The sequence below is a fragment of the Pygocentrus nattereri genome, chromosome 16, assembly GCF_015220715.1.
Source record: "Pygocentrus nattereri isolate fPygNat1 chromosome 16, fPygNat1.pri, whole genome shotgun sequence".
Taxonomy (NCBI): domain Eukaryota; kingdom Metazoa; phylum Chordata; class Actinopteri; order Characiformes; family Serrasalmidae; genus Pygocentrus; species Pygocentrus nattereri.
In genome coordinates, this window is record NC_051226.1 from 26,383,605 (window position 1) to 26,397,866 (window position 14,262).

Sequence of the window (14,262 nt, forward strand, 5' to 3'; positions counted from 1 at the left end):
ATGGTTTAATCTCTGCTCTATCCTTTTATGAATGGCTCTGGCACAATCGATTTAAGATAACCTGGAGAAAGCTGTATATTTGTAAAGCTGCATTTTGTAAATTTTGACTTAAAAAGACTTAATTAAAACAAGTCAGTAAATTAGTGTCCACCAGGTTTCTTCCTGTAAAAGAGGCCAGTAGGAGAATTCTGTATTAGCACCATGCAACTTACAAAAGAATCATTACAGATTTATTTTTAATTAAGTAATTGAGTTTAAGATTCAGTTACTGTTGATCAGTTAACTGATTAATAATGAATCAATTCATAGTAATTTATTAAGTTGTCTGTGAAGCACTTTCTGGACCTCTTTAATTTAGTATTTTGCAGCAATCATGTTTTTTTAGCCATTAGACTCGTTACTCTGGCACCATTATCACCAGCGGCTGCCATTTGCAAGTCCGAACGTCTCAAGCTCCTTCTCACTGTGGATTATTCTCCTCCAACTCTCTTGGGCCTGTGAATGACTGACTGACTGACTGACTGACTGACTGACTGACTGTCATCCTGTTACATAACTGACCAGATCCCTCTCTCATTTGCATCACCTGGGTTTATGGTAGCTGCTGACACGCCCCCCCCGCCCCCCACGACCCCCCACCCCCAAAGCCCCCCCGGCAAGGAGGTGAGTGCTGTCCACTCGGCTCACAGGCCGTAATTAGCCATGTCGGTCTGTGGCCTGATTAATCCTACAGTAGTACTGGCTCAGAGCCAGGCCTTCTTCTGCAACCACTGGCACTCACAGAGACTGTGATAAGCCCACACTCTGCTTTCTCTTTATCAGAAGCGAAAGGAAGACATATATACAAATATTTCATTTGATTTGTATCTGAAAAGCAGGAACAAAGACACTGATGAACACTTATGTTGTTCTTTGTGTTTGTAGTGATCACTGACTCTGAAAAAAATACACTTTTTTTCATCCTCCTCAGAAATGGACCATATAGAATTGATGTTTGAGATTAAATTTTTAATGCAATAAAATGCAAATATTTCAATACCCCTGGTCAAATTACATGTTTTGATGATTTTCTAAGTGAAAAAACGTACCTTTCCGGCAAATCAACAAAACATGTTTTTATCAGGGAGCGCTCAAACTTGCATACAACTGCATATAAAATAATAGGTGTTAATAACATGACAGTACTTTTCTGAGTATATTATTGCTTTCACCTGTGTGTGTGTGTGTGTGTGTGTGTGTATATATATATATATATATATATATATATATATATATATATATATATATATATATATATATACACTATTGTAATACTAAACAATCTCATGTATAGCAAAACAACAGACTAAATCTGTTAAACACAGCCTGTAAACAGTGTAAACAATGAGTGTATTTATCTGCATAAACCACATAATAAGTACCTGATTGAATGTCACCTTTGTGTCTTTGTTTTATTAATCTACTGTTATTAATGGTTTAATTTTTTTTCTCTCGCTGTTTCTAGATTGTATTGTTACAAATGTTAAAAGGGTTATATTATTTTTTGAATACTCTCACACTAATCTAGTCATGTTTCACCTTAAAATTGTTAATCTTTTTTTTTTTTTTTTTTGGGCCGTTTCTAGTCAGTGAATGGGTGAGTGATGAGTGATTTAAGCTGCTGAAACCTACTTCATAACAGGGCATGTACAAAAGACAGCCATGTCCACGTGAATGCCCTGGCAAACTGAATGTTTCCTACAGCTCTGGACAGCTAGCTAGCATATTTTCATTTATTATCGGTAATAAGTACACACGATAACATGCGTGGAGCCAGAGCTGGAGATTGCCTACTGCCAGTGACAAAGCTAGGTTCTAGCTTGATAAACAAACATTTCCCCATGACAGTGCATGAAAAAGGAGTAAATGTGTCACTTATTCAAATTGCTTTTCTGTTTTCAGTCATATTCATCAAATTCATTGAATGTTGTTGGATATTTGTTGGAGTTAACAATCATAGTGTTAAATTAAAAAGCAATAAAAAGCATCGGCCCTATCATCAGAAGATTGCAACTACTTGCTCTCCCTGGGTGTGTAGGATGACTCTGCCTTTCCCTCATCACTCAGCGTGATGCCAGCCTGCACAGGTGGTTAGCGTTTTCATCCAAGTGCGTTCAGCTGTCCAATGATGTTGCATTAGCGGCACTTTGAAAAGATGCACGGGCACTTTACAGGACTTAGAGGAAGCTTGCTTTTGCCTTCGCCCTCCTACAGCTGGTGGTATTGTGTGACTCGGGGAGTCCTAACTAGTGGCTGGACTAATATGACTTTATTGGGGAGAGAGAAAAAAGTGACATGATAGATGCAGATTATGTCTGGTTGAAAACTGCATAGTCAGAAAAACGTAGCCTACAGGAAAAGGCTTTGGTTCTTTGTTACCAATATGTAAGAGTGGTCAGTCCAGTTCTGCCAGTTGCACATTCAGCATTTCTTTTGTAGATAAATGTAGCTCAGTCAGCTTTATGTGGCAGGTATTCATTATATTTCTGTTTTCACTGAGCCTTGGCTCCTTATTCCTCTTATTTGACTAACATCCAAAACGTGTGCAGATCTAAATTGTACTGATAAGATGCATGCAACTCCCAGGTTCTACCATGGTTTGCTGTTAACCAGTGCCATTTGAAGGTCAGTACAGTTCTCTGACCAACAGTTGGTGGCTGACTGGCCAGGGTGTTGAGACAGCGGCCACTGAATTCACTAGTACACCGTTTGCTGGGGGCCTTGGAGACCTGTCAACAGTATCTCAACTGTGTATAAGAAATATCATTGAATCAGACCTGCAGTGAATAATCTTCACATATAAGGATGGGTTTTACTCTCTTACATGGTCCAACTTTTCACCATCCATTTGAATTACTTGTGAACATGTGCTTGAATGACCTGGCTAATTGTGAGATCAGTGCCATGATAATGACCACTTGCCCATGCAGGTTCACAGATGGCTGGCATATGCTACTACAATCCACTCAGTGTGTCCGTGCCATACGTACAGCGCTAGCCATATTTATCAAACCATTTCACTGGACACAGAGTAAAGTAAATCAGCAACTCGTTTTGTTCTGAGGTCTAATTTTTAGTATGTATTGTCTTTTAAATTTAAAAATATATATAATTTTGTTACCTTCTATTAATGCCCAATACTGAAGTTACAGTAAACACAGTAGACTCAGCATTTAACTATAAATCTGTTCACTAAACACTGTCCATCATCTCTTTTGTTCACCTCCTCAGATCTTTCTGCTGGCCTGTCCGCCTGGTAAAACAGCCATGGTCATCTTTAGGTAAGTATTAATTATTGTAACCTTTCTGTTTACCTAATTTAAATGGATAAATTTGCAAGAATGAAGAACAACTATGTAGAGGTGATATCTGGGTCCACACTCAAGGTATAGAAATGAAATTAATTCAGCCAGTCCTGCTGCTACATATTGTACAAAACTCTAGCAATAAACTATATATCTTCACTCTTCTAACAAAACCATAACTATTGAATTAGGAGTTAATTAGCGTAATAATACTGATGATGCTTCAAAAGTGATTACCACCATGTTAGGGAAGAGAACTGATGGAGAACTAGAGGACTATTTTAGTTTTAAACTATTTGCTAAATAATATTAAATGTGAAAAGTTGTAAAATGGAATTATATTTCATGGTTTCCAAAATGCTATAGTGACAGCCTCTTATTTATTTATTTATTTTTTAAACATCATGTTTAGCAAGTTGATGTGGCTTTGGACTCCCATCTAGCGAAGTTTCTTCCGCAGAGGGTGCTTGTAGCACACAAGTTCGTTTAATGTTTATCACACAGAGAAGAAATAGCCACTATCGAAACAAAAAGCAGAGCAATCCCACCAGAGTTCATTTTGATCGAACCAAATCAGCCAAATCTGAACACACCCTAAATGTACTCCTACTCAATCTCTATTACACTTCCTGAAGAAAAATGTAAACAGAATGAAGCTTAATATATTTATGTTTATGTAGTATTCAGTGTATTTTTAGAAATAATTGTGAGGTTGTACTGCTCCAGCCTCACATCTGGAAGCTTTATGAAGGTATAAAAACCTAGTCAAAAAATAATCAGGGCATCATGGTGTTAAGCAACAATTTAAACCTTACAAGAAGGTGGTTAAAATTAGAGGAAAGAGTATTATGAAATATGAACATCACCATAGCACTTAATTAATACTTTGACATTACCTTTAATATTAGATTTGGACAATTTGTTTATCCTCTGTTTTATTTATTTTTGGTGCGGAGAGGTCCCTTACCACATTCAACTTTTTTCTATAAGTAGTACCCCACTTATGTAAATTCTGTGATATTTTTAGATCACTGCATTGTTCACAGCAGTGGATCCAATTGGGTTAACTCTGGGGAGTTGCAGATGGTTGCTGAAAAAAAAAAAAAATATATACCTAACTTGATGTTTTTGAGAATGACTTTTCCACAAAATCTCATAGCCCAGTGATATTCTGTGATGGGCATAGTACATAAAATAAATTTGCAGTGAACCAAACATCATTATTAATTAGTGGGTGAAGCCTGGATTCATGGTAAAGGTGAAAAGTGAAGTTACAGCACCCCAAGGTAGAGAACTGGTGGGTGGGGCCAGAAGTCAGACCTCCAATAAGACTGGCTGGATAGTGCCCTGTGGCACCACATTAACAGATTAGGGGTTAAATTTCCTTAAACTGAAGCCCACTCACATGTAGGTCAAGAAAGGAGCGAGTGGTAATGCTATTTAAACAAATGCACTTTCAGTGTTCTTGTCAGGTCTAGTTTATAAGCAGTAATGCAGTGGAGCTGGCTTACCATGAGCCTGGAGCAGGGATGAGCCTGGTTTGATGGTAATGGAGAGTTGGGAGTATGACGGAACTGGCACAAGTATGAATATAAACTCGCAGGAGGTGAAGAAAGCATAACACACACAACACTCTTCCCTTAGGAACATCACTGGTGTCATCTGAGTACAAATAGGAGAATGATGGTCGTTTATGATGACACCCTCTCCCCCTCTCTCTCGTTTGTTCGGAGCTGGATATTATAAAAGAGAAAGAATGAAATATCAGATGCGTCCTCAGGATAAATGTTTTTGAGTTTTGAGAGCATTTTAATGTAGAGCAGCTCAAGCAAGGGAGTAATGTCACAAGTGCAAGAAGGTCAGTGTCATGTTCAAAAAATACCATAATCTATAGCCATGTATCAAAAACTAGGATGCGGCCGAGGAGGGTTGCATTTCTCAGCTGTTACTTCACTTAAGGCTGACCATTTGGTTGGATTCGTTGAATGCGGCTGAGAAAAGTATCCTTTATTTCTGTGAAATCTCAGAAATCAAGACTTAACTGGTGTATCCGTTGAAAACCTTGTCAAACGTGTATGAAAACGCAGAGAACAGCGTGGAGTGGCGATATGCTGTGGCACCAGAGTTTGTAATTAAATGTAAATTTGAATTTCATGTTTTTAAACATAATATGGGTTGTCCAGCCATTCTTGTTAGAGGTCTGACTTCTCTACCTCAGGGTGCTCTGACCAGACTTTTCACTTTTATCATTAATCCAGCTTTCACTGACTGGATAACAGTGATGATTGGTTTGCTGCCATTTAATTTCAGATACTTAGTAAAGCAGTTAAAGTTGAACCTGTGTCAGTGGGAGAGCCTTCTTCATCTTTACATATTTGCAAACGTGTTGCATTGCTTACATCAGTGAGCTATGACTTGGTGGAGCAGCCTGCTCAGATCAGCCTGAATGTGCGCAAGTGAACACTTAACAGGAGCCTCCATACCAGAGTTAGCAAAGTCTCCCCTGCTTCGACTGCAGCCTTTGCTGTGAGACACGACTTACAGTTGCAGTGATTTGTTCAAAGTTTCAGTCCATCTAAACCTAATTATTTGACATTTGAAGCTAACACCAAGCTATATAATTATAATAAGCTGTCCAATAGGACTTAACCTTTTAAAATCCTCATTTTGAGTGGGTCATTAAGAATGTGCGTGTTCTCTCTCTGATCGAGAGAGAGAAATAATGAATTATAAAAAAAAAAGAATAAACCAAGAGCATAATTATACTCAGGAAATTGTTTTTTGCTGCTGTAAAATCTAGAATTGTATTTGGAATGGATGGTGTAGAAGTGTCAGTTAAAATGGTGCTACAGAAATATTTCTTACACTTTGGTCTTTGTGTGGACATTGCTGAGGATAAAAACACAAAAAAGGGGAAATGTCATGCGGCTCAATCAGAGTTTATGATAGTTGTTCTTGGGTGTGGACCATGTGGCGCAATTTATTGTGCTTGAGATTATTTATGTCACAATATGTTCAGGGTTTTTTTGTTTGGTTTTTTTGAGTATGTCATTGTAGTTTTTATGTATGGAATACTGACCAGCTTCATGGTTCACTACAAAGAGACATATTTAAGCCTGTTTAACTTGATTTAATGTAGTGCAGTATGTGAAACAAAAATATCATTGCATGTTTTAATTAGTTGTTTTTTCAAATGTGGCAGTGGTTCTTTATTTATTTATTTTTGTTCCAACTTATCTTTGGAAAAAACTACATATTGTATCAACTAAAACTAAAGAAGAGTAAATGTCTTAAAGACCTTTTTTTTCCTAAAGTAATTTTAGTTGTTGCTTTGGTTGAACAAAAACCTTTGATAAAAATGAAAAATATCTCTGTCCTATCACTTTTTTTCTCTTCTCTGTCACTCTGCTGAATACTGGGTGGCTTCATATAATTACTTTTATCACTGCTCCAAGTGTAATCACACCCAACCCAATCTTATTAAGGTGCACAATAAATAATGACAGCTGTGACATGCATGCAGAATGTCAGACATTATAAAGTCATGATGTTGTGCACAGCCTCTGGCATTTTCTAATAAACATTGTGTCGTCTATGTGACATGTATAGCTAAGGTCCCAATGGAGAAATCAGGGTTGGTAGCTCCTTGTTAATTTTCCTTTGCTGCGTTTGGCCTCCCTGAGGCAAGGAGCACAGCAGCGAGAAATTCCTCGTGGGAGGTCAATCTGTATTGAGAAAGAGGACATGCTGCGCAGAATCATGCTCTCTGGAGCTTCTGCAACTCCCATGGCGACGTCGGTCCAAAAACTGAGAGCAAGACTGGGATCAGCTGTGTAGCGCGGCTTCATGGTTATTAAAAACACAACCCAACAAGACGCCGATCTGAGGTCAGGACCAAAGCAAAGTCTCCCTGGAAACAGCGCTGTCACTAGAGGACATAAATTAGACATGAAAGGCCAAATGACAGCAGTTTTGAAATGCTAAAATAGGTTGTAATAATACTCATTTCAGAGAATATGCGCTCATTTTATTTACATTTACATTCATGGCATTTGGCTGATGCCCTTATCCAGAGCGACTTACAGTTTGATCATTTTACACAGCTCAGACCTGCTGACAGCTAACAGTCACTGCAGTAACACCTCCCTGTGATGGTAAAAGTTAATTTACTGTCAGTTTCATGTAAGACAGCAAGAAGTATTCAGTATTATTTAATAATTGTCAATTGAAATTTTGTAAAGCGGTAAAGCTAGAAACATTTACTACTTTTATGAACCCCTTGTTTGTTTATTTAGTCAAATAATAGCTTGCCTTAAGTTACCAAGCTCTGCATACCACACTCATCAGAGATTGTGATTGTGCAGAGCTTGTAAGACTTTCGCAGTTCGAGGTGACAGGATTGTTATAAACTCCAGGTACAGTAAAAAAAATCCTACTGCTCCAGACTTCATTGTATATATGACCGAGAGTAAATGAGAGCATACTACACACCATAGCAAGACACAACTATTCCAACATATAAACATACAAAACTACAAGTCTTGGTAAGAACACTGTATCGTCTCAGCTGTCATACAATTTGATATCGGGCACACAGCCTCAAATAAACAGCCTTAGATACTAAAACTTGTGTTAATTCGTAATTGTTCTTTCTTTGTTAGTTACAGTTTCACAGCCAAATTAAAGTTGTCAGTATACAGTATTGACTTGCACTGAGCTGTTCTACAAGGTTACCTGAATAAGGCTTCTTTTACCTGCGCTCAGCTTTATGCTCTCATATTTTGTCCTCAATTTTCTGATTTACATACACATTGAACATTTTTTAAAGAAACCGTTGTGAAGTCAAAGATTTACTCCCTGGTGGTAAAATGGCAGAGCTGTTCAGAAGAGATCTTGTTACAGTTCTGTGTGTTCTGCTGCTTGTTCGTGTGGAAAAAAACACTGCAGCAGAGTAATCTGAGCTGTTCCCTTCTCTGGTGACTAGTCTGACAGAACTGAGAGCATTTTAACCGTATCTCCAAATTTGCTCTGCATTTCACATGAAAGCACATTTAAATTTAAGGGTCCAAACACTAATTGAAAGTACTTGTAAGCCCTTGTTTTTGTTAAATTTTTTTCCCTCTTGTTTCTGGTTGTTTGACATTTGTGAAATGTGATCTGGCTCTGAGGATCGACCTGACAGCAATGGAATGTTCTTTGCCAGTCAAATTGGAATGAAAAATTAACTTTTGTGTTCAGCCGTTGTGTAATGTTTGAACTTCTGTCAGATTACCAAAAAGCTTGTTCCTCTGCATGTGAATCAGCGGCTTATTTTTTAGTGGGTGCCCCCAGCAGACAGCACTTTCAGTTAGGCTCAGTGAGGAGGCCGTGAGCACCATAATGGCGCAGTTGCCAAAGGATACAGAGGTACTCGCCCCTCTGCCTGTTTTTAACTTCCATTCAGCGAGGTGGGACTGGACCCGGACCAGAGCATCGCTAGAATGCCTGAACTGAATGCCAATTATGTTCCCCTGTGCCCCTGCTGTAGGCTCTCAGAAAGCTGCTGAATCTAAATCTACAAGGACAAACTGGTGATTCCACTTCGAGTCAATCCAGTCCCATAAAGGAATGCTTTGTGTTATGAGCCATGCGATTTCTAAACCTTGGCCCATATGAACAGGCCCAGCCATGACGAAATGAAATGTTTCAGGTTTAAGCAAAACATTACAGATTATTTCTGTAACAAAAAAGCTACCATAAGCCTGATTTACAGTGCAGTGCATTATGGAACTGTACAGTTTTATGTAATTGGTGAAAAGATTATGTAATTTAAAGCAGTATTGAAAGTTCTAAGAATATAAATCAGTATCAGACAGAGAAAACAAATCAACCCTGCTCATGTAATAGTTTCTGAAAAGTTTTCTAAAGTGGCTCTTCTTTGACATTTAACAGAATATTTCATAGGGTTGTCAGTCAAAATTTGTTATGTATTGTTTGAAAAATATTTAAGAAATGCCGGGCCTGGGTGTTTTGTTTGTGTACCTTATCTATTGTTTGGAAGACCTCTCCCAAAACACTGAATGATGCTACCACACACACAATGATGATGCACAGTGTCAAAGAAAACATTGTGGCATGAAATTTTAAGGCAGTCAGTCTGAATTTGGACAATGCTGATAATCTGTTACCTTAGTTATCATCCAAGTCACATTAATCTTATTTCACCTGGTACCTTTTATCTCAAAAACATAGTTTGTGAAGAGTTAATTGGTACCAAAAGTGAGAAATTCACTAAATTTAAGCTGTTACATTAAATCTGTGGGGGTATAGTTCAAAAGGAGGTTCAGGTAAATATTTATCAATACAGAAATACTGTGTCTTGTAAAATAAAGTATTCAGCTCAAAAAGCAACAGCAAAATCTGACATCAAGAATGAGTACAAATCTCTCCTAAACAGTGTGCACAGCTAGTATTTAAAACTGTTGAAAAAGGTGGTTCAGAAGAGATTGAATACTTAGCAGCATAAGTGTAGTTGACACTCTTTTTTTCATACGACGAAAAGAAATTCTTATTCATCTCTAATGCATAGCTTGGTTATATGAGTATTTACATGATGTTGGTACATGAATCAAAGAAGTTTTCAGAACATTTACTATCAAGATGTAAAGCATGTGTTACAACAATAGTGGAAAACATTTTAAACAAGATGTTGCTGCCTTGTCACACTGCTCCTTCATATTTGCAGTAAAATTAGGATGGATTCTGCTGATGTTGTGTACCCTTGTTACCCGTATAGACTGCTGTCAAAGAATGAATGTGTGAAATATTAACTCTGGCTAATTATGGACCACAGCAGCAAAGAGCTGTAATTAAGGCTGTCTACTGTCAGTCATAATTATGTACCCTTTGTTCTTTCTTGCAGGCTTCAGGTCCATATGCTGAATGGTGCACTATTAGCCCTTCTTTTCCCAGTTGTCAACACAAGACTAGTAAGTGCTGTATATTTACTATCATGTGTTTGTGTGTGTGAAACAGAAACCCAGCCTCCAGTTTTTAAAGGAACAGTTTGAAGAAAAATGTAATTTACACATTTTACACTTTCCTTGATGTAGTCATACAGCCAAGACATGTTCGGAGTCCAAATTTTGCTTTGGTATGTGTGTACGTGTTGGCATATAGGAAAAAAAAAAAAAAAGACATTCTTCTGTGCCTCAGACAGACAGCGGCATGTAGCCCGCTACTATCACCTGATGATTATCAGAGAAGAGATTTGATTAATGCACTTTGTTTAAAGTGTGAAAAGGCACAGTTGAATTTTTTTTGTTTCGAGATACTGAGTCTTCCAGAACTTCAGCAGTGAGATATTCTGCATCCTTGGCTCCCAAAAAATCTAAGTTATATTCCACTGCCATGGTCGATTACAAAAGCAGGGAAAATTGAGCTGTTTTGGAATGTTCTGGGCTTAGCCACTGGTGGTGGCTGACTTCTCCATCGCAGCCAATGTAGGACCAATGTAGTCTTGTAGCATCTGGTCATATATACATACACATACACACACACACACACACACACACACACACACACACACACACACACACACACACAGCTGTTGTTGGATCAAAACCTCGTATCTCCACAATTGTAACTTTAAAGGAGAGGAGAGGGAAAAAACATACTTTGCTTTTAATGGACGTCAGTGGAAGCACATTTTTTTGCAAGCCATTTTGGGTTGGTCATCATGAAATTTGCACACAATATAAAGGACCATGTGTACTTTCAGATTAATTTAAAAACTGAAAAACGCATTTTAATATACATATAAGGCATTTAGTTGTACATGAACATTTTGTATATAAATTGACTATAAATGAACTCCTGCAAGCAATCACACCTACATGTCTTGAAAACAGAGATGTAGATGATGTATAATGTAGTTCACATACATAGTGTATGTTGACCACTGGTGCCTGTAGGACAAATGTTATACATTTTAAATGTATTGTGCAAAATTAATAATGTCTTGGAGACGTAAGCAATGTAAGTAATGTCAGTAACTGATTTCAAGATTACAAGAATTTATACTGTAATTTGTTACAATCTTTTGTGATTGAAGAACTTTAACATGTTACTCTCAACACTCATGATTTTATGTGTGTTAGCTTAACTATATCGGAGCTCTCCTTGAGGAAACCCAGTACTTACAGATACTGTCCAGTATATGATTTAAATAATTAGATGTTCATCAGATTGAATTGTTGAAAAGTGAATTAAAATGTTGTTGATAGAATTTAACAAATCCATGCGCTGTCTTCAATTAGGAGTCAGGAACCAAAAGTATGTTCTAACTGTTCTTCTAACCAACAAATTCCCTTTTTAAAAACAATAATTTCTTGTCATGTGTTTTTATTCTGGCAAAAACAGACACAGAGCTTTGTCAAGCCTTGTAGTAACACACCTTTTTTGTGTGGATCGTGTCTGGATATATATCAGCCAGATTCCATTGACACTTTTCACTAAAACTCATCCCCAGTTTGTCCAGATAAATTCTGATCCTTTACTCATATAAAAAGTTTACAAGCTTGATTTTCACGTTTTAATTGCTTCATAGTGTAAGAAGGCGAACTTTAACCTCACGTATCTTCGTTCTTTTATTTCCTTTTTTATCTTTTCACCTGTTAAGGAGCGCTCAGCAAATGCATTTCTGCTCATGGAATTGCATACAGCCCTCCGTTCACACTTGTGTTAAATGTGGTCAAGATCCGTCTCTGAATAAAACTTTTGAAAGCTTTTTTAAAAGAATTTAAAGCTGTTGTCCATGCCCTTCAGTTCAGCATGTTGCTGTTTACCTAAGAATAAACTGTACACTCTGAACAGTTCATTGCATATTACTGGTAGCCATTGCTCAACCAGGCCTTTCATTAAGGATTCCAGGAGGGGGTCATTAAGATTTCTATGACTGCTTGGGGTTTAGAGCTCACTAATGGCTCCCACACAGACCTGTGTGCACTACAAACGGTACATATCGGCTCATTCAGGAAGCCTCTGCCCATTTATTGACTGAGACTAAGCACAAATATTTACTAGAAAACACTTGTGACCTGAAGCTTGCTCCTCTCCCTCTCTCTGCTGCCATAAGCCGTTTTGTGTTTGTGTTAACAGGTGAAATGAAATTTGTCATCCTTTGTATCCCTTAAAACCTCACTCATAGCATGTGCATGTTGTATGTTTTAATGACTGCTATGCAGTGTTTCATGGTTGTATAACAGCTTCTGTCATCAAAAATAGACTGCCAGTCGCAGTGCTTCCTTATCGAGGATTTAATGTGAATCTTGGAGGGAATATGTATCAAAGGAACACTTTGCCTGTTGCCATGGTCACTTCCACCAAGGCCCTGGTTGAGGCAGGCTGTTGTCAGGCCTTTGCTATTGAAATTTATTGAACGTAGCATTCGAAACCAAGGTTTCTTAAAAATTGTCCTTGGTGAACTAACTGATTGAATTGTTCTGACGCTCCAGACACTCCCACCCTTTCTCTCAGGGCGTTCTCTAATTGCCTGGTTTTCTTTCCAGAGCTCCCGAGCTCTTGTTCTTCTGCAAGGGTTTCTTCCATTAGCCAGTAGTACCGGTGCCTATGTACAGTTACCTGAGATGTTACAAAAGGTAAAGGCCTCTTCCAGCTGGTTCCAGCTGGATTAGTTTTACCCTGGGAGGGACTGCAAGTGATTTTAATCCAGTATGAAACTGCAGTGTCCATAGTTTGCACAAGCCTGATAAATAGGGCTGCACCATATATTGTTTGTTATTTACTATGAAGATGTGAAAGATGTTTGTTAATTATTATTAAGGTCCAGTGAAAGAATTATCCAATTATGATTCAGTGCCATATACTGTTTACTGAAGTAGTAGTTATATCAGTATCTTATCTTATGTAGTCAGCAACTGAATATGGAATCACAAAGTACAATTAAGTAATATTTAAACAATATTTGTCAGTTTTCTCTTTTTAGAGCACACCATGTAAACAAAAATCTGGCTTACTTTCTTCTCCTACTGCTGTATCTCACCTCATCCCTCCCCGGTGCGTGTGCCCCGCTCACTCAAGTCTCAGTGCTCATCGTAATGCACAGATCTGATTGGCTGAGTAGTGTCACGTGTGATTTTTACAACGCATGCGATTGGTCTGTGAGTTTCCCAGGCCACTAAAGCCGTATCGTAAAAACTAGAAAAGTTACGCTGATTAAAATAGGACCACGCAGCCGAAATTTAAATAATTGTCCTTATTTAAATGTTATAGATACAAGTCCGCATAAGACAGCGTCTGGGTCCTATTAGTGACCTCTGGACTAGTGTTTTATCTGTGCAGACCTACTGAATTATTAGTAAGTGAATTAGATTCTGTAATTGGATAAACCCAAAGCTCTTTTAGTAATAGTAGTACTACTTGAATTGACTCACAAAACCTAGTATTAGACACGGGTTGTTATTGAGCACCTCTTGTGTGATGCTGAAAATCCTGGCTATGACACGCAAGTCCTCACTTTGGGCTGCGTGTGGTTTGGGGGAAATTTTGGGGAAATTACACAGATACTTTATCCTGAACAAATCACTTAGTGAAATTACATTGCAAAGTACATTGCAGAATGTACTCTGTTAATCCAACTCAAATAGTGCAAAAGACAAAGATCTGGCAGGGGTCACTGTTTTTGGGTTCACCTCTTAGGCCCAGTGAGAAAGTGTCACATACTTATGCTTAAGGTCTCCCAGACTAACAGTGTAGAAGTGTAGATGGGAAACTTTGTGACATTGTTTGTACATTTTTATTGATCATTATGGTCATTGTTGATTGCTCTAAGTAAATGAGGAAAGACTTCATTTACAAAGAACTAGAGCATGGAGAATGGAGCACAGAGCTCCAGATAAACAATGGTCTCCACCCATTC

General features: G+C 38.0%; 1 protein-coding gene across 1 annotated transcript in view; it reads left to right on the top strand.

The window, feature by feature from the left end:
- Positions 1-14,262, top strand: part of LOC108429438 (transmembrane protein 164) — a 44,273-nt gene that overhangs the window by 16,024 nt on the left and 13,987 nt on the right. The window contains exons 2-3 of the mRNA XM_017701162.2: positions 3,271-3,320; positions 10,246-10,312. Of these exons, the coding sequence (XP_017556651.1) occupies positions 3,271-3,320; positions 10,246-10,312 (117 nt within the window). The remainder of the gene's footprint in view (positions 1-3,270; positions 3,321-10,245; positions 10,313-14,262) is intronic.